Below are 23,939 nucleotides of genomic sequence, written 5' to 3'. Positions count from 1 at the left end.
CATCAAAGGCCTGCCTAATTATATACAATTTATAATGATTTTTATTACTATTTAAGACTGAGGCCAAAAAAAGACATTTGCAGATGGTTGAAATGTTCTTATAATTTGAAAATTGTAGCCTGTCCTGTTGCGTTTGGAGTACAAATTAATTATGTGCCAAAAGAGCAGTACTTAAGGAAAACTTTTGCCTTCATTCCCAATGAAGTCTTATGGAATGTTAACAATGTGTATTATAATTTTTAAAAAGTCTATTAATCAGTCTTTAACAATAAAAGTTGGCAAATGTCACTGGGCCATAAAATTACTAACTGTTATTTGAAAGAGGAATTGTTTATAAAAATGTGTATATGTATGTATGTGTATGTATACAGACTAAAGAACATTTAATATTATTTTGGGTATTTATAAGTGGTTTCAGGTCAAAGATTCGCTTTCCTGAAAAATTAGAATTTTTAATAAACTTTATTTTCTCTCGTGTCATTTGTGACATATTAAGGGGCAATAGGAAGGACTATATGTGGTTTCTCCACACCAAACCCCTCCAAACACAACTAATATTTATCATCCTGACTTTCCTTCAGGGAAAAAAGTATTACTTGGTATTCTTTCTCTTCTACATTTTAAAATGCTGTCTTCTTCAAATAAAATCTATGGCATCTGATGTATCCCTCTTTGAATATTCAGAATTCCTTTCCTCGCAAAGGAAAGAATGACCTTGAGGACAAGGAGTGAAATATTTTACTGTGAGATTTAGGGACATGCCTCCACACAGTGTTACAGCCTATCCCTGTAATTAGGCCTTCTCACAAAACACCAAAGACCCCTTTTTCACCTTGCATATTTCTGTACTTTATTTAAGGTGAAGCTGAGAACATACTGGAAACAGAAAAGAGTAAGTTGCAGCTGCCAAAAGGAATGATCACTTTTGAAAGCCTTGAAAAAGCCAGAAGAGAACAGAGTAAATTCTTCATAGACAAATGAAATCATGTTTACCCATGAAATATCAAAACAAAGAATTGTTGACTTGAATCATGGCTTTTACAATTTTTTAAATACTCAAGACTTTGATATAATGGGTTTTATTTTAAAAAATTAAAATGCAAGATGAGTTTTGTTAAACTATTTTAAAATAAAATTTATAACATTCAACACAAAATCATGGAGGTACTCTAAATAACTATCAGATTTCCTACATGTGTGTGTTACAAATATCTAAATGTAAAATTAATAAACTGTATTGTTTTGAATTCCTGGAAGCAAATGTCCTGCTGCTCTCATTTCTCTGTCAAACATGCTTTCCCCATTACATTCATCTTCCACAGTTACTCCTTCTATTTTTGCTTTGTCGATTGTGTCCTGTCTCCACATGATAGAAAACAACTAATATTAATGACTAACATATATATTGCACTTACTTTGGCCAGGCACTGTTCTGAGTGTTTTGCATATATTCTTGTAATCATCCCAACAATCCCATGAGGCAGGCACCAATTTAGGAATGTGGAAACTGAGGCACAGAGAGGTTGAATTACTTGCCTAAGGTCACATATGGACAGAACTGGGACTTGAACCTAGATAGTTTGGCTCCAGTGTCTGTGGTCTAAAAGGCCTTGAAAAAGTTAGGCCTTAACACATTCTTGACAAATAAAGACAGCTGTGAAAGACAAAACGTAAAAATATTCAAATAATGACTCAGGGCATAGTTGCTAAAGAGATGGGAAGGAGGGGGAGGTTGATTAGCATGTTCACCTTTTTATCTCCACTTGTCAGGAGACCTATACTCATAAAATAATCCTATTTATACCCATTCTTAGAATTACAAATCCTACATATAATACACTAATCCCAAAGACATTGATTGATACCTACTACGTGTCAAGAACTGTTGTAAGCACTAGGACTACATGAATGAATGTAGACAAGGACACTGCATGCCGGGCAGAGGAATATGTTCTAGTGAGGAATGAGAGAACAGGGGAGAGGAACAAATAAACACAGAGATAAACAAGATCATTTCTGATGGTGACAAATACTTCAGTAGAAATGAAACAGGATAATAAGAGAATGTTTGGAAGGTTGTTGGGAGGGGGACTACTTTAGATCTGGGACAGTAGAGACTGCCTCTCTGCAGAGGTGACATTTGAGCTGAGACCTGAATGATGAATGAGCCACTTCTGAGAACAGTAAGTATGGGGACAGGGAAGGGATTTCCAGGCAAAGGGAGTAGCCAGAGGAAAAGCTCGGAGACTTCACATAGCTGAAGAACAGAAAGAAGACCAGATAGAGGATTAGGAGATGAAATCTGAAGAGGGGAAATAAACATGAATACCTTGGCTGCTACCCTCAAGTAGCTGAGGACGTATCAACAAATGGTTTTGATACAATTATAGTTGTAGAGAAACTTGGGCCACGTCTTGAAGGATGCACTGAAGTTCTCCATGAAGACGAGGAGGTGAAGAGGAAAGGCATCCTGAGCAGAAGAAGGAGATTGATTAAATGCCAGACCATGCGTGCCCAGTCCAGGGGATTTGCTGCTGGTCATTCAGTTTGCCTGGGGCAAGGAGTTCCTCTCCTGGGAGACTTGTTAAGAAATTATCCTGGAGGGACAGCTCTACTCCTGGAGGGCATTGGGTGTAATACCAAGGAGTTTGCATTCTATCCTGAGGGTGATGAGTGTGAAACAATCTGCACTGGGATTACTCCCTTAGAGGGCAAAGATCCCAGACCCCAGTCAATGAAGAACTGCACTGGTCCACCTGAGTATTGATCAGGGCCTGAACTAAGGCTCTGGCCTTGGGGATGGATTCAGGAAAATGAAAAGAAAGAAGAGCAAGACTGGGAAACCAGTTTGAGGTTAATGGAGGGAGGAGAAGGTGATTTCCCTTCATGTAATCCGCATGGATTTTCTGGAGTCCTTGCAAAACATGGGAAAGAAGTGATTGGGAAGCACACTGGGGTCTAGTGGATGCCTAAGATCTAGCACTGACTCATAGACCATCCAGAAACTAGAATTCTAAGTATTTCTTTCCCCTTAAATTCAATCAGGCTGTCCAAACCTTCCTGACATAGTCTAGCCGGAGCTTACCAAGAATGGGTTTGAGCCCCCTGCAAGAGTTGACTGGCTAAAGACCTTATGTGGGATGTGTGTTGCTATGCAACATAGCAGGCTCTGAGGTCCCTCTGGATCACCAGGCCATTCAGCTGTATTGGCTTCTCGGCCTGGCGTTGGCTCTGAGTTCATTAATAATTGTTACTCAATAGAGCCTCTGCTAAACACACACATGCTCACATTTTTGTTTGTACCCAATTCTGAGGCAAAAAATCAAAGCAGAGCTCTTAAATAATGGCTTTGCAACTCAACTGTATTAAAATATATCCCAATTCTCTTTGGTATTACTGATTATCCAAAGCTTTTCCTTTTATTTATTATTACAGTACCTTATAATTGAAAGGACAAACATTTCTGCTCTGACACTTTTTGAGCTAGTTCTTGGCCATTTGTGTTAATTAATACTTGCATTAATTATTATTATATTTATTATTATTAAGCCCTGATTACCAACGAGACATCTGACATTTCCAAATACTGGACCTGACATGGTGTTTGTTCAGTTGGCTTATAACCACAGATTTTTGTGATATAACAAGAAGAACGAGGAAATCATTGTAAGAAAGTGTATTAAGAAAAGGATAAGAAACTAAGTCTGATTATGAACAAAGATTTAGAGATTAAAATAGTGGTAATCTCACTCAGTGTGTTTGTCAGTGATTAGAAACAAAGTAGGGGGGGAACCTCATCCACACTCCAAGTGGCTGTCCATCTCTCCCAAGACACTGCTGGCCCAACCAAAACAATGCAAAGACTCTCTTAGGTTATGTGGAGGTTAAGTTGTGGTTGGAAGGAAATAAATATGGGCCCAGAAATTCTCTGCAGCACAACAACCCTTCTTGGAAATCATTTTGTAAGAGTAAAATAGTATTCTAATAGTAGAAATGCAGTTATGACATCGCAGCATCTAAGCATTGTGAATGTTTCAAATTCATATTTAAATGAAATAACTTGAGGCTAAAATTACAGGAACTAAAATTACAAGTAAATCAAGTTTCTATGGTGTTCTAGCCGACTTAGTTTATGTTTGTGGGTAACGTTGAAGGGTGCTTTATGATGTAGTACTTAACTACACTGTAAAAGATGATAGCAGTGCCCCAAATCTACTCAAAACAGCTTTAATAGCAAATACTGAAATTATGGTCAAGATGTTAAAAAGAGAAGGGAGACCTTTAGAAATCGTCTGGTCTAAGCTCCCATTTTATACTAGAGAAACTGGAGGCCCTTAGTGCTTTACCTAAAGTTCCACATCTGGGAATGGTAGTTTGTACTAAAATCTTGGTGTTTGGTATCCATGGATTCTTTCCAATGCAACATGCTACCTTACTCTGAAAGGACAGTGACAATCAAAGTCAAAATCAGAGATCATTTTTGAAGACTATCACATATGTTTAGCCTCAGAGCCTTAGAAAGTAGTCTGAGGTGGGGTTAGAAGGGCACGGGTTAGAAGAGGATGGAGAGGGAGCAGACTCAGATTGTAAAAGTACTCTACAACCAATGTAATCCAAATATGAGCAATGTGAAATTGATAATCTATTTTATAGATTTCAACAGTTTTAATATACACATGTTCAAATGTGATATTCCAGAGACAATAGCCAAAAGCTAGATAGTTTTTCTGCTCCACTCTTTTGAAAGGAACAAATTCTTGCTGGGAAAATATTTTTAAATAAAGCCCATTGCTCAGGTGCTGTGGTGTCTCTTGGCCTTGGAGAGTGTCTGTTCTTCTGTTCTACAAGAGGCATGGAAATGCTGCCTCAGGTTTGGCCTTGTGGATGTGCTCAGGAGATTTCAGGAATACCCTGCATACTATCAACTATCTAACGTGCAGAAATTAGTTTCTAATATTCGGAGCTATTTAGGATCTTTGCTGATTTTTCTACTAGTAACTTTGGGTCAGTCTTGAAGGTTATGAAGATTGGAACAGTACTTGGGCTGCCCGTGCACCAGAAAGCCCAGACTGGCTGGGGGAAGGGGAGGAGGAGTGAGGAGGCCTAGAAAATAAGAAGAGGGGCAAGGAAGAGAGGGATGGAGCTGAGTCAAATGCCTTTCACAGCAAACAGCCAAGAATGGCTGCCAGAGTTCAGTTACTGGCTTAGGTGGAGGAGCTGAGCCCCCAGGGACCAAAGTCACCCATGGGATCCCCTCACACGCCAGTCTATTCAGCTATACTAACTCGTTTCTCAGACTACTTGGATGACACTAAGAAGTATGGCTGGGGCAGTACCAATTCATCATGACTACTGATAAAAGCAACTGGAAATCCACATCTCACTGATTAAAGACTCATAGGCCTCACTGAGACTGAGGTTTGGATGACATTTCTGGTTCACAATTTGTCAGTCCACAAGTGTCACGAGGCTGAATGATGGAGCACTAACCTCAGTTGATTTATTTTTTTCTTGGGGGACTTCATCTGTGGTCAGCAGCAGTCTATGAATGTCTTCTGCTCTGCCTGAACATGATGGACAGGCAGACCCTGAATGTGAGTTGGTTTACACGTTTCATTTCATAGGAGGACAGAGTTCAGGATGTGTCCACATCAAGTCATGTCCTAGATTGGCAATCTGGGATTCCAGCTTGGTGAACATTTCAAAAACCTGTAAGAGAACAGCTCTTGATTGTATGTGAAAGTCAATGGATTAGAGATATTAGTAGACCCTGAAATGTGATAAGGGAGGTCTGTGAAAAACTGTCAGGATGTCAGGCTTTCAGGAATAGAGGTAACAGTTTTTCCGTCTCTTCCCACCAACCCAACACCATGAATTTACTGCTGATAAAGATAGGACTTGAGTAGAAGGCAACACCAACTCTACCCAACAAGGTAATTTTGGGAAAAAAAGCAACAGAAGAGAGAGCGCTAGGAACTCAATATGGATTCTGAGGTACTTGACAATTCCACGTCTTGTTAAAATACTGCAGAGAAAAAAACGTGGCCGCTGGAATACTTTTCTTTTCGTCCTTAAGGAACTAAGAATTTTGAAAAGAGTCCAACTAATGCTCCCTATTTCAAACTAGCAATAATAAAAAGACACGTAGGGTTTGAATACGGTCTGTGCCTATCGATAGTTACTTCCCTGACTCAATAGTGCTTGGAAACACAGGGTACTGGACTGGCCTTCCAGCCAGTTCCCTTGTCTGAACTGAAGGCTTAGGACAAGCCCGCCACCTCTGAAACAGCCTGAAAGTCGAACGAGGCAGGCAAAGGGGGTTCTGTTCAGCTTCTTTTACAAGTTCCCCTGAGCAATTCAAGGAGAGACATCAATTTCCTACTAGACTAACAGTGTTTTAGGAAAAGGAAAAATTCAGATAGGCTCATGGGTCATAGTTAAGACATTCCGTTCTCCTTTTGCTCAGAGATATTCACTTCTATCTCTTTTAGCTGTCTCCATGTAGGATCTCCCTGAAGCAGACTTTGCAATAATGACTTTAGCAAGTTATTGATTTGAAAGGTGATCCCAGAAATGCTAGTGGGGAAGTAGGATAGGACAGAGAAGGAAGCTAGTAAATGAAGTGTGACCCAGGAAGTTACCTCTGTGGGTAATTGGTGCTTAATCCTGCTGGGGACTCTGGGAAATGGTTTGGAAGACGCCCTGCCTTTCACCCCAGAGTTATGGCACCCAAGGAGTGAAAGAGCTGGGGTTTTATAACCCACTCTTGAGTTCATCAGTGGAGGGCTGCTCCTGGTGCATTTTCCCCCAGCACTTACGGAGTTCAGGCAAAGTGGGCTCTGGAGGCTGGAGAAAACCCTCAGGCCAAAGATGCAGGTGTTAGAAACTGGAAGTCAGATTAGCTCAAACCAAAATTGTAAGGGCCAATGGGAAGTAGTTGAAAGCAACTCATATTTTAGTTACTGACAGTGTTACTTTGTTTAACTTTACATCTCTAAGTAACATTCCAGTGTAGCTACTTCTTAATATTTCAACTTTTTAAAATATATTCTTTTTGACATACCATATAGACCATGAAGAATTAGCTCTCTTAACTCTCACACCCCACCACGTCCGGCACAACTCCCACTCACTTGCATCCTTCCCATTTCCCCATCCTACCAGTACTGTTATGTGATCATTTTGGTTGGATCAGTGTTCAGTGTTTACATTACACTGATGAGAACACTTTTCACAACTGTGCCATGTAGTAAAGTACAATTGCTTTCCCTTTCTTGCTCAGCTTCCTGCTTTCTCTGGAATTAGTAAGTCTGACTGTTGTTTTATGTGCTTAATGTTCTATATAAATATCACTCCCTTAACCTCAAACTCTTTGTTGGTTTCTAAATCTCCTCGGAAGACATCCAGTCACATCCATTTTTCAATCAATATCTTCTTGAAGAATGTGGGGACTTCTGACCTGCTCTCCCCTGGACTGTTGTCCCTCTACATCTGGTACTCAGCTTTCCTCCTGAGTTGTCCCTTCACCACGATGGTGCGGGTTCCCTTCTCGTGTTCCTGTGTTGTGTCTTTTGTTTCCTATATTCTACGTTGTGCTCCCTCATTTGCTGGAACTCAGCCTCCTGTAGCTTTCTGAGAAAGAGTGAATGGAGGAAAAATGTTGAGACCTTACATATCAAAAAGGTCCTGATGGATTGGCTGGGTACAGAAGTCCTGATTATTAATAATTTTCCATCAGGATTTCTAAGGCATGATCTGATTTTCCTTTTGTATTTTTCAGCCTGCTTGGGTGTCAGCACCCTGTGCCGGGAAGCCCTCCTACCCAGATCCCCCTCCTCACCCTGCCTGAGCTCCAACCACTCATGCTGGGCCACCCATCACATAGATAGATGTGCTCCTCATTCCACTCAAATGCCAACACCACTAGCCTGCTCCACTGTGCAGAAGCCCTCCTTAACAAGTTGAGGCCCTCATACCTGGACCACTTTCCCTCTTCCCTGTCCCTAGTGTGGATGCCCTCCTCACTCTTCTCAGCTTCCAATACTCTCCTCTGAGCCACCACAGTCTTCTCTTACCCCTGCCAGCGTGGACACTTCCTCTGTTTTGTCCCTCCTATAGCTTTAGTGTGGAATTATTCAGAAAGCGAAGGGAAGAAGAAGAGGGAAAGAACTGAATTGTAACATTTCTCATCTAATATATATTTAGAATTTTTGAAACAAAAGTACTTTAAATTATATGTTAATGGTATTGATTTTATTGGTCAGATCATTTGATTTAGAATTTGAATATAGTTTTCACTAAAGAGTATTCATGCTGATTGGAGAAAAGTTCTCCAGTGAGTCATTCTGGCAATGCCAGCGAGCAGAAAGCAGGATTTCAAGGCCAAAGCAACCATGGAACAAAGGCCCTGGTAACCAAGAACCTCCTCCTCAGCAGAAGAGGACTGAGTCCTGAGCCACTGACTAGTTTCTGTATGGGATACAGATACTCTCAAGAAGTGTGTGGGCCCTTCAAATATTTGAATATCCTCACTCGACCACTGAGAATTTGACTTTAAATACCAGCTTTAAAGCAACATATTTTAGAACTCACCAAAATACACTATTATACTCAGTATCCCAGACCAGTAGCCTAATGGTCTGTAATTACTGAAATAATTCTAATAGTGTATAATTTTAATAGTGTAAATGAAACTATTCTGTTGCTTTAATCGAGGATTTCTCAGCCTCAGCACTTTTGGGGCCAGATAAGTCTTTGTGGTGGGGGGCTGTGCAATGCATTGTAGGATGTTTAGCAGCATTCCTGGGCTCCACCCACTAGATGACGATAGCAACCCCTCTCGACCCCCGTTGGACAATCGGAGATGACTCCAAGTTATCTGCAGCTGAGAACCACTGCTTTGAATTTATAGTTCAATCATTTAGACTCTCTTCTGTCTTTGGTCAAAGTGTATGTTTTTTTCTCAAGAGTGATGAACAACCATTACTATTTAGCTTACCAGCCGCACAAAATTAACAGATGATTATTGAAAGATTGCTTGTGGTGCCAGCAACATAAGACGCTAATTTAAAATCTGCTGAGCTAATGCTACAACATTTCCGCTATTATCTACTCTTCAAGCTCCAAGACTTCCTATTGCATCCATTTTCAAGTAACTATATTCAAAGATGACTGAAAGCAAAAACAGAGCAATGCAAAAGTATTGGATTTTAAAAATACATCCCAGGGAGAAAGTTTATCTGTCAAACTAAAACTTGTCAGCACTTTACAAAATGAATCATTTAACTTTAAAACTATTTCACTAGAGCTCCAGTTCTGTATTAACTTACTTAGTTTGGAGTTACATGAAAGATACTAATCTAAAAATCATGTTGAAAAAAAAAAACAATTCCACTTTTCAATGGTGTTGTCAATGTTCTTGACCCATATGTGAAATGTACCAAAATCTGATTGGTATTTTGCTATATACTAAGTTAGAATATCATTTCTGCTATGATTTAAAAATAACAGTATAGATATTTTTCTTTATGATTTATCCTTTTTATTAGCTCATTTCTCAAGCCTCAAATTTTCAAAAGGTAAAGAGGAAGCGCCCACATCCCTCCACAGGGATCTTAAGTAGGGCAGGACTTTAGAACTGGTATTTTAAACTTGTTGACGTGCTTTAAGTGGGTGAAGGAATTAAAGGGTTGGAGAATGTGTCTTTGATCCTCAAAGGATGAAGGTGTGTGTTACATATGTGCATATGCTAATTCTAAAAATCCAAACTGTAGTTAATTTTCAAAATCAAATCAATATGTCTTGGCCGTGTTGACTACCCGGTCGGCACTAAGGGGAGACAAAATTTTGGTGTGGTAGAAAAGGTACTGAATTCAACATGAAAAGTCTTTGCTTGAGTCCCGCCAGAGACTCTCACTAATTGCGTGATCTCTGGCAAAGCACTTCCAAGTCCTACCCGTAAAATGGGGTAAATACCTACATAACATGATTATTGTGTGGGCAAAATGAAACCATGTTTGTAAAATTTCTCTGGAAAACTGTGGTCGATCTCCAGTGTTAAGAGCTCAAGCTCTGCAGACAGACACTCTCCGTTTGAACCATCACTCTACCGCTCACCAGACCTGACTGTGTGACTGAATCTCCGTTCCTCCATCACCTCACTCGTAGTTTGGTGATACTAATATTACTCAGCTCAGAGGGCTTCTGAGAGGGATGAAAAATCAGATGACGCAGATAAAGTGTTTGCCCAATAATAAGCACTCGACATTTCCTAATGTAATTCATCTATGTTTATTGACATTCTCCGAAGCATGTTCCCTGTCTGTTACTGTTTTCATTCTACCCTATAACTTGCTGAGTTCTATTTTACAAAGAAGAAAATGATAACTGAAACTGCTGGCATTTTCTCAGAAAGTGACTACTCATTTTCCATGACACAATGGAGAGATTTGAGAACTAAAACTAGAGGAAGTGATGTGGTAAGTGGTCACATTTGATTGGTGCATTTAGATGACATTTCACACAAAAAGGTATAAATTCAACTAATGCAACCATGTATTAAACAAATGATAGTTTCTGAAAAGAATAAAACTGAAATCAGGGCTGTCCAGGAAAAGACAGAGTGTCAGGTCTCTGGGCCTGTAGACAAGAAACCTGAAAGCAGGGAAATAGAGTGTTCAGAAAAAAATTGTGCCTATTAGGGAAGTGGTCCTAGGCATTCAAAACAGCTGGTTATTGAGTCTAATAGACTCAATCGCAGGAAACTAGTGAGAAGAAGGTCTCTTCACTCATTGTGATGAAAAGAGCAGATATTCTACACACACCAAACTGCAGAAAGGGGACTCTCATCAAAACTTAATACATCACTTGTTAGAAACCACTAAATCGGAGATGAAGAGAGCTCATAATCATACAGAGGCACACAACTTGCCCTAGAGTCTTAATCAATTTTCTTCTCCACTAGTCAGCTTAGTTTAGAATGCTTCCCTTTGTCAAATGCTTTTGGGTATCTCCCTCGCTTTTTAAACAAGGAGTATACCCAATCACAACTATCAATCGAAGTTGACAAATACAGAAGAATTAAACTTCATTTATGAGAAGTGCTATTTACAGTTCTGTTCAAACTTGCTGCTATGAAAACAATACTTCTTGCATATCAACAGAATTATATGCTTTTCCACAGCTTTACTACATCATCTGTGGCATGATAGGAAGTTCTTGAGAATTGCTTCAGAACAGTTAGTAAGGGATATTCTGAGATCTTTCAAGGTTGGTATATTGAGACAGGTACAAGTAAATATAAAATATAACTTAATTTCTCCAAATATATGCATATTTAAGTGACATTTGATGTCCTTGCAAAATAAAAGGTTAATTTTGAAATTCAAGTAGGAAGGAATAAAGTAGGATTCTTCAGGTTCTATATTCATGACTGAACATCTTTGTACTAATTTTTCACATGCGTTCCATTGTTACAAGATTGCAGTAGAGTGATTAATATGTCTCTATAAAACATTGGCTAGAACCTTAGACAAGTAACAAAATATATATCCCTTTTCATTCATACACATTTGTTTTTCACCATATGAATTAGAATATCCTCATATTACTGATGTTAGCTCTTTACAATACAATTTAAAGTATTTCATAACCCATTTATGCTGAAGACTGGTGTATTTAAGAATTTTAACTTTATCAATTTCTTCAGGATTGGACAAGCAACAAATTCAATGGAATTATTCCCAAAATCATTCAACAGAGTCTTTGGGCAGTGGCTGCGAGGTAGTTTACCAACTATTCGGTACACATCAGAAAACTAGGAACCTTTAAAACTACTGATGCCTGGTCCCTGCACCAAGACACACTGATTTCATTGTTTCGGCATGCAACGTTAAGAGGGTTTCTCAAGCTTCCCAGATGGTTCTACCGTGCCACAATGTTGGGGAAACTTTGAGCTGGGGTAAAGGCCCAGGTTGGGAGTGGGAGACATGGATCATTGGCTAACCTGAAGCATCAGTCATCCTTCTGAAGAAAAGATTCTAGATTACGGGGCATGGGAATAAGGAGGGTCCTGGGGCAACTCTTACACAATCGCCTAAGAGTTGTGAAATGTAAAGATGGAGCCAATTATTGGCCGGGGCATCCAATGCTGATAACTACATGAAATTAGGCAACTGTGCTGTCCTTCATCAGGGACATTCCAGTTAAGGGATGGAAAGCTGCAATATTCCACTGAATGTTGCTTCATCATGTATACAGTGATGATACTATCCATAAAGTGTACCAACTCCCATTATTGTTCACTCAGTGGATCCAAGGGACTCTCCAGGAGCCAAGGGGTCTGCAAGAGGGGTACCCTCCTCCAGCATCATGTCATCTAGTAAGGGTCTGAGGACAGGGGAGGTTGCCTCCTCCTTCAGGTCCAGGTTTGGCTCCATTCTGCAGCAAGGAGGCCTTGGTAGCCATGCTGAGCTTGAAGGGTGCTACTTCCATGACCCAGGACATAGTGGATAGCTAGGTATGCAGGGTCACAGGCTCAGGGTCTCTCAGAGCCTCTATTTGCAGGAGAGGCCTGTATGTGGCCAGCAATTGCTGTTCTGATGGTATATGGTGCAGGGCCTAGGAGGACAGTTTCTTGCATCAGAAGCCCATGGACAATTTATGGCCATCATAGGTGGTCCAGAGACTCCAGGAGGCATGAAGGGAGGCTACTAAAGCCTCTACAATGAAGGTGTCTTGGAGGGCATTAACAAGAGTGCCCTCTGATTTCAAATTGGATAAATTCTAGAGCCTTTTGTTGGAGGGAACCCCATTTCAGGTGGGCCAACTTGTAAGTTACAGCCTCAGCGAGATTAAGTGAAAGTTGGAAATAAGGAATATGTTGACTCCACAACCCAACAAGGGCCAAAAGATGTCAGACTTGTATCAACATTGTGGGTGCTAAGAGGGTCAATAGCTGTTTCTTGACAGTATCGAGGATGGATCAGCCCTCAGTTTACCAAATAAATTTTAGAAATTTATGGGAGGTGGTGGGGCCTTACACTATGTGTGGGGCAATGGCTCATTCCTTTTTTGTGAGCTCCTTTGTGAATATTTGTATGGTCTTAATGAGTATATGAAATAAATCTCCTCAGAGGAGGATATCATCCAGGTCATCTCATGTCTGTGCTCCTGGAGAAAGGTGGACACAGTGAGACTTTGCCTGCAAAGACTGGCAAGGCTGCTGAGGTATCCCATAGGTACATGTGTATTGTGTCCCTTCAGAAGTGAAAGCAAATTGCAGCTGAGAGGCTATTGATATAGGCACTGAATAGAACTTAGTAGCCCAATCTATAATAGCAAAATATTGACCATTGCTAATTGGAGGGAACTGATCATTTCAAAACTATTGGGTACTGGCTCTTGGTACTTGGCCTTAATGGATGGGGACTATAGCATTAAGGTTAAGATAATCCACCTCCAGGCGCCATTCATTCATTCTGGGTTTAATTTAGAGGCCAAATGGGGCTGTTAAAGTGAGGAGCAGTGAGGATAATCACCCTTTAGTCACTAGGTCTTATAAATTGCCATCCTTGAAGACCCTGTTTTAATTTACCTTGGGCCATATTAGCTATTTTAACTCAGGGGGAAGGGAGTCTATTGGGTCCCATTTTGTTAGGCTGATATGTAAGTGCCAAAGACTTAACTTTAAAGCATCACCCATTGGGTCAGAACATCTATGCTTACTGTGGTCTATTTTAGGGCAATGCGTGCAATGGGGAATTTAGGCAAGACCACAGTTCTAACGGTTAAGGTGAGGCAAAACTATTTTTTCTCTATTTTATATGTCATAGCTCCCCTAGGATTATAGGGATTACCATGTTAATAATTACTGGGATCTCCATGTATAACTGTAATTTGAGCTCCGGTATTGATTCCGTCCATGAAAGTTTGCCAATTTGCATTTCAGCAGATGTTAAAGTTAATTCGAAATCTATGTTGTAGAGGTTCCAGAGCCAATCAGCACACTTTTATCTCTTTGTTGTATACATTGTTTGAGTACATTTTGGATTTCCAATTGGGTCAAATTTGGGACCTTTGCTTCCTTTTTTTTCCTTCCCCTGTAACCAGGTTCCTTCCTTCATTTTCTCTTTCTCCCCCTTCCTCTTTTGGTTGATCACTGGATATAATTTATTTTGGTGGGGGGTGGGAGGTGGGAGGGGAGCTTCTTCTCTACCCTACTCTTATGGATAAATTTCTTCTTCCAAAGTCTCAAATCAGTGTCATCAGGCTTAGGGGCTACCCTCATGGCAATGGTTGCATTATAGGGTTTAAAGACTCTGGGCTTAAGCCAGGTTTCAATTAACTCCTGTGCTGTGACACAGGGATGCCATGGGGGTTTTCCCCTATAACCCTGAGGATCAGCATGTGTGTTGTGACAGAAGCATAGGCAGCAGCAGCAGAAGAGGTATTTAAGGCATTTAAGGTAGCACTGCTATCTGCATTTAGGTATGTGAACCACAGCATGACACCTATTGGCTTTCATTTCTCTCTCTCTCTCTCTTCTCTCTGCACAGTCGCTCTCAGAATATTTTGTATTTCTAGCTGCAAAAAGTCGTGGCTTTCAGTTTCTGTCTCAGTCCGGTCACCCATTGTGCGCACCTTTTGGGTGGTTATGTGAAAAGTTCAGGAGCTCAGCAGCTGGCTTTGTAGGTAGCCACCTCCTCCTCCAGGAAATGCCAGTCAATCTCCCTAGGGTCAGGGTTCACATCCAATAAGATCATTTTGTCTAGGGCCTGTGTGGGGGCCTTCAAGCTTTGTGACTGTCAGATTAGCCCTTTGGTATACTAGTGATTAGCAACACTAAGCAAAGCCTAGATCCATTGGATAGCAATTTTCTATTGGGAGAGCAGTTGAATTACCTCCTCTGACGTTTTCGGAGGGACTGGTACCAAATGCTCCTTTCCCTTTCCTTTTCTCATCAGCATCTGACCACAGGCCTTCATGGATATGCACCTTGATACACAGGGGTTCAAGAGAATGCCTGCAAGAGCAGAAGGGGAAGCAACAGCACGGGAGATGAGCAAGGTCACTAACTTTGCCTAAGCAACAATTCTTCTTGAGCAATCAGGGTGCCATACTTCAGTCTCCCCAGGTTGGTGGTCTCCTTCCTTTCCACACACCTCACACGAGGCCATCCCTGAGCCTGTCCCAGGGGTGCACAATCACAGATAATATCAATATGGCTGCCTTCCAGCTGCCAGTGATGGTCACCAGGCTCGATGCAACGACTAGATTGTTCTAGCTGGACCCTTGGTAAATGAAACTCAAGAGTCAAGCAGTTAAGGTTAGCTGTCCCTGCCTTTATAGGTGGAAGCTTAAAACTCTCATGAGAAACTGATAAATGTAAGCTTCATTTATTTCTCATATAAAACATCGACTCCACTTATACATATGTATCAATCAAGATTGTGTTCTCTGTAAATAACAGGAAATCCTACAACAGTGGCTTTCAATGAGCCTAGGGAGTAGGCCTCCAACCCTTTTTAGCATCTGAATGATGCCAGCAGGCACCTCCTACCTTTTCAGTCAGTTGTGCTCTGCACATAGCCCTTCCTCCTACGCTCCCCACCTCAAGGTCCCAAGATGGCTCCTGCACCTCTGGCTCTCAGTGTACGTGTTTCAAGCAGGAAAAGAAGGAGACAGAAGAAGGCTTAGTGCCTAGATCAGAAAAGCAAGGGCTTTGCCAGAAACCTGCACATGTGTGTTTATGTTGCATTGGCCAGAACCATGTCACGTGGACACTGCTGCCTGCAGGAGACGTTGGGAAATCATTTCTAGGACTTGCAGCCTAGAGAGCTGAGGTAGGCAAAGGAGAAGGGTCTAGAAAGGAGATTGAGGTATCTGACCTATAGGTTCGCTTACTGCTTTGTACATACAGTGACTGTTTTAAAGACGTTAATAATTATCTATTGTTGATGCAAATAATCCACAATCAATCTATATCAAAATTGGGGTGAGTTTCTTATATGAGTCAGGTCAGGGGGCTATAGCCCAGGGAATTCCTTCTCCAAGGAAGGAAGCACTCTGAAGAAGTGGGGTGCACAGAGTGGTTATATACCATCTTGGAACAAAGAATATACATCATGTATAACAGGAATATCTCTTTTCCTATAGTCAGGAGATGCCTTGCTAGCATAGCAGTTCAGTGGTCACAAGGTGAAGACAGCAAGTTGATGGTCAGCAGGTCAGTGGTCACGAGATGAGGTAAAGCAAGTCAGTAACTAATCCTTAGCTGCCGGGAAGAAATGCTATCCTTAAAGAAATGCTGATATCCTGGAGGCAACATCCTTATCTTTAAGGGCAGCATTCTTGGCTTTGGGACACTATAAATGTTTATAGCAGATGTACAATGCATGCTCAACAGGCCACGTCAGGCCTTTCTGGAAAAACAAGGTCAGGCCGAATTAGTTTTAAACCAAATAACTTCCTCATATAATCCAATATATCCTATTGCTTTCCATTTATTCATCACTATTAACCTTCACTATGCAGATTAATTTCAACTGGAGCTGGATCCAAGGGATACAGTGAAATCAAAGAAAGGGGGCTTTGGAATCCAGTAGACATAGGTAGCAATCCCAGCTCCTACACTTTCCAGACGTGTGCATGGCACACAATTGGTTGTTGCCTTTAAATACGTGTTTTTGCTTTTTTGTTTGTTTTAAGAACATGAAATGCCTTTGACTTGTGCCTGTAAAGACTTGTGCCTGTGAATCCTCCCTTTGCCTGTTACCCTTACTAGTAGGGTAAGCCCACATTTTGCACTCACGCTACACAAAGCTGCACAAGTTACTTGACCACCTTCCCCTGCTTCCTCTCTCTGTAAAATAGGAGAATGGCCCCTTCCACTGCACAGCTGTGAGGACTCTGTAACACCACCTAGGCAAGGGGTTACAAAATTAAACCCTCCTTGGGAAATTTACGTTTTCAACAAGCAATTACTTTGGAGGACAGCCTTGCAAATGGATTATTTTTTGCAAGGACTGTCAACCACAGAAATGCCGTGAAACCTCAGTTTTGAGAAGCCTCTCCCAAACTGCTTGTCTTAGCAGCATTCAGTGTGAATGACTACACATGTGCCACCTTGGGATGCAGTTAGGCCATCTAAGGCCATTCTGTTTTGAAGGACCCCCTTGCTCATTAAAGACATTCCCTCTGACCATCTCAGAGCTTTGGTCAGATTTCTTTTGAAGACGTACATGATGCTTAGCATTTGACGAATGCAGTGGGCCCTGTTGAAATTAGCAGCAATCTAGAAATTACAATTATTCCATCCTGTAGCTTTGTTTATGACTAAGATTTTGTTGAGTTATTACTTTAATTCTAGCTACTCTAACTTCCTGCAAGGCTCTAGTTTACCTGGTGGAGCTGAGGTAATCTGAGTACATTATGAACACAAGCAAATACGATCCACCTATTTATACTTATAAGTTACTGTCCTAGAAAGATTGTTTAATGAGCATATCATCTCAAACTGCCTTGAATCTTTTTAAAAGTTAAATTAGGTGTTAAAAATTACCTCGACAGGGGCTGGCCCCGTGGCCGAGTGGTTGGGTTCGCGCGCTCTGCTGCAGGCGGCCCAGTGTTTCGTTGGTTCGGATCCTGGGCGCGGACATGGCACTGCTCGTCAGACCACGCTGAGGCGGCGTCCCACATGCCACAATTAGAAGGACCCACAACGAAGAATATACAATTATGTACCGGGGGGCTTTGGGGAGAAAAAGGAAAAAAATAAAATCTTTAAAAAAAAAAATTACCTCGACAAATAAGCAAACATAGAATACAGTAAAAAGAGAAAAAAACATATGATTTTTGTGTTGTAACATGTGTTACCAAAATATTCTTTCTGAAACTGTAAGATTCCATACTTATTTTCTTTTTCTTTCGGTTTGTTTCTGTGTGTGTGTTCTCCAGTCTCTAGAGATATAGAATACTATCTCCAAGTAACATATTCAGGTAACTGGTTATAATCAAACTATCTCCCAGAGGGCTCGAAGGAAAGTGCACTGTAAACTTAACATATTGTACAAGCCTGAAGTGATGCTTTGAGAGTTTTATCGTTTTTACCATGATTTAGATAAAAAGTCATCAGTTCTCCGCTCTTGTCAACAACGTAGTCATTCATTAATTGTATTTTTATAGATTGATACGCCAGACACTATACTAATTAATCTAACATATTTAGATTCTAAGTTTATGCAGCAAATGTTCACGCTGGAAAACTCTGGGTGGTGAGAATATGGGTAACTTCAATTTCATTGTTGTTGATGCAATTTAATGTAGTAGCCACGCCTAGCTTTACCATACAGGAAAGACTTCAAATACTGACTAACTTTACGTAAGGACACAAAATGGTTTGAAGGTAAGAAAAGAGAAAAATAGAACCGTAAAAGGGCCAAGAACAAAAAGATGGGCAACTGGAGGAAAGGTGGGAAGGGTGAGCAAGAGCTGCGGGCAGGGAGTGGGGGATTCCAAGGAGGTGGGTGGAAAATGGGGCGGAGCTTGGACGACTAACTCAAGGTCTAAGGGGTAGCCCCAAGGGCTATAAAAGCTTGGTGGAGCCAAGCAGGAAAGGCAGCCTAAAGTCTAGGCACATACGCAGAGGCCGGTAGGCGACAGCAGCTGCAGTGTCTAGACAAAGGCAGAAACGTCCAGAGCAGCCGAGATCAGGTCCAGGATGCGGCGCCTGTTCTTGTCTCACGTGCTAGGGGCCTGGCTGCTACTGAGCCAACTTCCTAGAGAACTCTCAGGCCAGAAGCCCGACGACGTTATTAAGGCATGCGGACGCGAATTAGCACGCCTGCGGATCGAGATCTGCGGCTCCCTCTCCTGGAAGAAAACGGTTCTGAGGCTGGAGGAGCCTGGGCTGGAAGCCGGACAACCCGTAGGTAAGAGCTCCCGCCCCCGGCCGCTCCGCACTTCCCATTGGATGCTGTCGGAGTGCAGACCATCCAGAACCGCCAGGCTCCGACCCTCACTAGCGGCGCGCGCTCAGCCCCGAGTGCTGCTGGTGCCTTCAACGGCTTTTTGCGCGGAACTGGCGTTTCTAGTAAGAGTCTCACCGGGGAGCTCAGCAGAGGGAGGGAAAGCAGCGGGAACAGCAAACGGCCGCACCCGAAAGGCACTTGGTGCCCTTCATCTCCTGGCACCCAGGGTGAAGGGGTGGGGAGAAGGGGGAAGCCACAGACGAGGTAAGGCTGCCCAAAGATCCGCAGGAGGTGGGGCGCCCTCGGCCCTGACCCCAGAGTCCAGGTCCGTGGGCCGGATAACGGGCGTGCTGGCGGTTGGGGCAACTGCACAGGACATCTCGACTTGAGACGACTGCGGGCATAATTCCTGTAGAATATTAATAGAAGAGTACCACAGATTTCAGGGATTTACTGTTCAAAGGACGGAAGACCAGATTGCATTGCGTTTGCTTTGTAAATTCACTTTTTCTGAACAAACAAGTAATATAGTCATATTAATAACTGAAAAATATACATAAATACAATAAGAAAAATGAAAAGCACTTATAGATATTAAAGACTTTGCAAATATGTTAATTTATTGAGAAAATGAAAATATCTATGTTAAATGAGGAACAGGAAAGCATGTTAACATTTGCAGATTTGTATGTATATCTCCAGCCTTTTCACTTAACATATTGTGAGCGGTTTCTCACATTGTAATTCTCCAAAAAGATAATTTAAAATTTCTTTGTAGTATTCCATGTCATAAGTCTACCATATATATTGAACCATTCCTAGCGGATCTTTAGGTTGCTTCCAAATTGTTGCCTGAAAATGGTTTCCCGAGCACATTTATATACAGCTATTTGGCCAAATTTCTGTTTCTATAGAAGTTACTTGTGATTTTAAAGTATTTTTAGAGAACCATCTTTAATGATACCCTGTTACATAATTTAACCAGAAATAACCTAACTAAATATTGCCTGTAAGTGAAGATCAAGAGAAATGTTTACATTACTAGTTAGAAACGTTTGGGAAGTTCATGTCAATAATTTGAAAGTCATCTAGTTTTAAAATCTCTATTGTTAGTTTCTATTTGTTTTTACATTGTAAAGTTGTTAGCTAACCATTTTTCCCACAAGTTGAGGGAAATACTCACTGTACCCCTTTTAAAAATAAGATAGACATTTTGAATTAGAAGAGATCTATGTTAGTGAGATGTTAGTCCAAAATCTAGTGATTAAGAGGTGTTTGAATTCAGGTCTATTAGAATATTATCTTTTAGTTAGATTCCAGAAGCTGAAGTTGTAGATTGCAAAACGTTTCAAAACAAGTTTAAAAAATAATTTTAATAAAAGAGTACAACACAGACAACAAAAGAAAAATTAGACAAGTGGGACTACGACACACTAAAAGGCTTCTGCACAACAAAGGAAATGATCAACAGAGTGAAAAGGCAACCTAGAGAATCAGAGAAAATATTTGCAAACTGTCTATCTGATAAGAGGTTAATTTCCAAAATCTATAAAGAACCCCTACAACTCCGTAGCGAGAAAACTAATACCCCAATCTAAAAATGGACTAGACACTAGAATAGACATTTCTCCAAAGAAGACATACAAATGGGCAACAGGTATAAGAAAAGATGCTCCACCTCACTAATCATCAGGGAAATAGAAATCAAAACCACAGCGAGATATCACCTCACACCTGTCAGGATGGCTATTGCAAAATAACAAAAAACAAGTGTTGTTGAGGATGTGGAGAAATTAGAACCCTTATATACTGTTGGTGGGAAAGGAAAATGGGGCAGCCACTATGAAAAACAGTGTGGAGCTTCCTCAAAAAAAAACAAAACAAAAAAACTCTAATTACCTTATGATCCAGCAATCTCCCACTTCTGGGTATTTAGCCAAAAGAACTGAAAGCAGGATCTTGAAGAGAGATTACCACTCCCATGTTCCTTGTAGCACTATTCACAATAGCCAAGATGTGGAAACAACTTAAATGTCCATCCGCAGATGAATGAAGAAAGAAACTGTCGTATAAATATTTACAAGGGAATGTTATTCAGCCTGAAAAAGAAAAGGGGGAAATCCTGCAATATACAACAACACGGATGAACCTGGAGGACATGATGCTATGGGAAAAAGACCTGCCACAGAAGGACAAATACTGCATGACTCCACTTACAAGGATCCAAAATAGTCAAACTCACAGAAGCAAAGAATAGAATGGTGGTTGCCAGGGTCTGGGAAGAGAGGGAAATGGGAAGCTGCAGAGCAACATGTATAAGATTTCAGTTATGCAAGATGAATTGGTTCTAGAAATCTGATGTAATAACATTGGACCTATAGATAACAGTGCTGTGTTGCACACTTAAAATTCTGTTAAAAGGGTAGATCTCATGTTAAATGTTCTTACCACAATTTTAAAAAAAGAGATATATGGGAACTCTGTCATATTTTTGTGAATTTTCTGTAACTTTAAAAGTATTTCAGAATAAAAGTTTATAAATTATAAAAACAAAAAAAAGACTGCCCCAAAACACAGCCTATGAATAAACATCATAGAAACTACAATTGTTTTGCCTGATTGGTCAACTGCCTTTAAGTATTTGGAAAGTTACTATCAGCCTTTCTCTGCATTCAGTAAGGTCCCAACTAGAGAAAGTTTAAGTTAGAGCAAGGAGAGGGTTTTTTTGGAGGTGAGTAGGTTGAATTAAACTTAGGATGTCTTCCTGAAGGAAAATGCCAAAACTTCTGACTACTAAAAAATGATATAAATTCTCATGTGTCGGTGCCAGTTTAGAACTTGAAGGAGAGAGAGCACTAGGAGGAAAGATGAAATGCTGAAGTACGTTTTCTTTCCACTGAAAACTCCAGCTGTTCAAATTTCTTTTTGGCTGAAAGGAGAGCAACTGAGACTCTTGCTACAGAATTCATAGGAGGTGGACCAGCCCCGGACCATTCCTGCCTGGATGAGGGGCATGGTTTTCTCTGATCAGTAGGCATCGCTGGTTACCCAGGAATCTACCCTCCATGCTGTGATTTATATCTCTTGGCCACATTGTTTCCACTATTTCAAGAGTACTGCCTTAACACTAAGCTGAGAAGGACAGTCTTGCTCTCCATGAGGAAGAACAGCAAGAACTGATCCAGGTTTACACTCTAATTTAAACTTCATCTGTGTTTCTAATTTGTTTTGGTGCTAAAACTCTCAAAATTGTGTAATCAGGATAATTAAGGTTAGAAGAGAGTTTACATGACTGGAAGTTTTTTGAGTCAAAAGTGCTATGAGGAAAGCATGAAGGGGACATGAGAGACGACAGAGGGTCAAGTGGAGTAAAGCTGAACCTTGGTAATGTTGTAGAACTTTAAGCTGTCCGACGATAAGAAGCTAAGTTGTTTAGATACCAGGATACTTACTGATTCTGTTTTAATGTTTAATTTACTTGAGACAATGCTTTCCTTTTTGTCTATGCAAAATTTTATAATTTTCCTGACGTTCTTTGACATGAATATTTTTTTCTCCTCTCCCTTTTTTTTAAATTTAGAAACTGTGTCATCCTCCATCAGCAAAGATGCAGAAGCTTTAAATACGAAGTTGGGACTCAATTCTAATTTGCCAAAAGAGCAGAAAGCAACACTGTCTGAGAGGCAGCCATCATGGAGGGAGCTGCTACAACAACCTGCATTAAAGGATTCAAATCTTAACTTGGAAGAATTTGAGGAAACCATTCTGAAGACACAAAGTGAAGTAGAAGATGACAGTCTTTCAGAATTAAAGAACCTAGGCTTAGATAAACATTCTCGTAAAAAGAGAATGATTCAACTGAGTCATAAGTGTTGCTACTGGGGTTGTACCAGAAAAGAACTCGCCAGACAATGCTGAGATGAAGCTAATGATGCATTTCATATAGATGTTCATGTGTGTTCTCAATGACACACTCACTGATGCCTCTGTCAACTGCGCTAATTATTAGAATATGAGAAATCATTATTAGTGTTTAGATTTTTCATTTGTTGTCTAAGAAAATATTCCTTCAGTTATTGCAGTGTCTGCTAATAAAACTCTTTATGCAAAAAAGTACTTTTGTCTTTTTTGTTAATCATATAATTGTCATTTTTTCAATACTGTTAACCCAAAATGACAATAACATCTTTATCACTTTAACCACACACAACAACTCAAAAAAAAATTTAAAAATAGATAGCTTAGGGGCTGGTCGGGTTGCATAGTGGTTAAGTTCACGTGCTCCACTTGGGCCGCCCGGGGTTTTCCGGTTCGGATCCTGGGTGCAGACCTACACTCTGCTTGTGGAGTCATGCTTTGGCAGGCGTCCCACATATAGAATAGAGGAAGATGGGCAGATGTTAGCTGAGAGCCAATCTTCCTCAGCAAAAGAGGAAGATTGGTGATGCATGTTAGCTCAGGGCTAGTCTTCCTCAAAAACAAAAAGTAAAAATAGATAGCTTAGTAAGACGCTATGTCTTGCATTAGAGAGAATGGATAAGTCTACTTTTGAAATTTGTATTTGATAAATTATAATCTGTCATCCACTCTTTTTCCTCCAGATCTAATGCCCAAATGTTTTTTCCCTACTTAATATTCAATAAACTATTAAATACCAAAGAAAAAGCACAAACTCATCTTACACAATGCCTAACACCAGGTACACAAAGTGGACCAAAATGTTTTTTATTAATATTAACTCTTAGACTGGATATACAAAGAATCATGAAACTTGGACATTTCTGGTAGATTTTAAAAGATTTCTGTGTCTTATTGAACTATTAATTGCAAACAATCAGAATGGACACTAAATCAATTTAACTTAGTTGGGGTCATATAAACTCAAGTATTTTTCAAACTATGGTTCTTCTCTTAGTTCTACTGTCTAAGACACTAAAAAGTAAATTATGTTTTCTTAAGGAGAAAAATGAA

General features: G+C 40.5%; 2 protein-coding genes and 1 long non-coding RNA gene across 11 annotated transcripts in view; 2 read left to right on the top strand and 1 right to left on the bottom strand.

Annotated features, from left to right (window-relative positions):
• PLGRKT (plasminogen receptor with a C-terminal lysine) overlaps nucleotides 1–1,261 on the top strand; it is a 40,479-nt gene extending 39,218 nt beyond the window's left edge. For all 8 annotated transcript variants that reach the window (XM_005604990.4, XM_005604989.4, XM_070248289.1 and 5 more), the window contains one exon: nucleotides 860–1,261. In XM_005604990.4, the coding sequence (XP_005605047.1) occupies nucleotides 860–981 (122 nt within the window). In that variant the 3' untranslated portion in view covers nucleotides 982–1,261. The remainder of the gene's footprint in view (nucleotides 1–859) is intronic.
• On the bottom strand, nucleotides 448–19,059 carry LOC111770163 (uncharacterized). The gene is made up of 5 exons (XR_011431215.1): nucleotides 17,561–19,059; nucleotides 14,901–15,022; nucleotides 5,491–5,709; nucleotides 2,330–2,470; nucleotides 448–1,654 (listed from the first exon to the last, which is right to left on the bottom strand). It is a non-coding gene; the product is annotated as an uncharacterized lncRNA (long non-coding RNA).
• Nucleotides 18,656–23,075, top strand: RLN (eprorelaxin). 2 transcript variants are annotated; one of them, NM_001081809.1, is given in 2 exon segments: nucleotides 18,656–18,929; nucleotides 22,549–23,075. In NM_001081809.1, coding segments are annotated over 2 exon segments (549 nt in total). In that variant the 5' UTR covers nucleotides 18,656–18,718; the 3' UTR covers nucleotides 22,887–23,075.
• Nucleotides 23,076–23,939: the final 864 nt, after the last annotated feature.

This window comes from Equus caballus, chromosome 23 (assembly GCF_041296265.1).
Source record: "Equus caballus isolate H_3958 breed thoroughbred chromosome 23, TB-T2T, whole genome shotgun sequence".
Lineage (NCBI taxonomy): Eukaryota > Metazoa > Chordata > Mammalia > Perissodactyla > Equidae > Equus > Equus caballus.
This window is presented reverse-complemented; position numbering and strand designations above follow the sequence as displayed.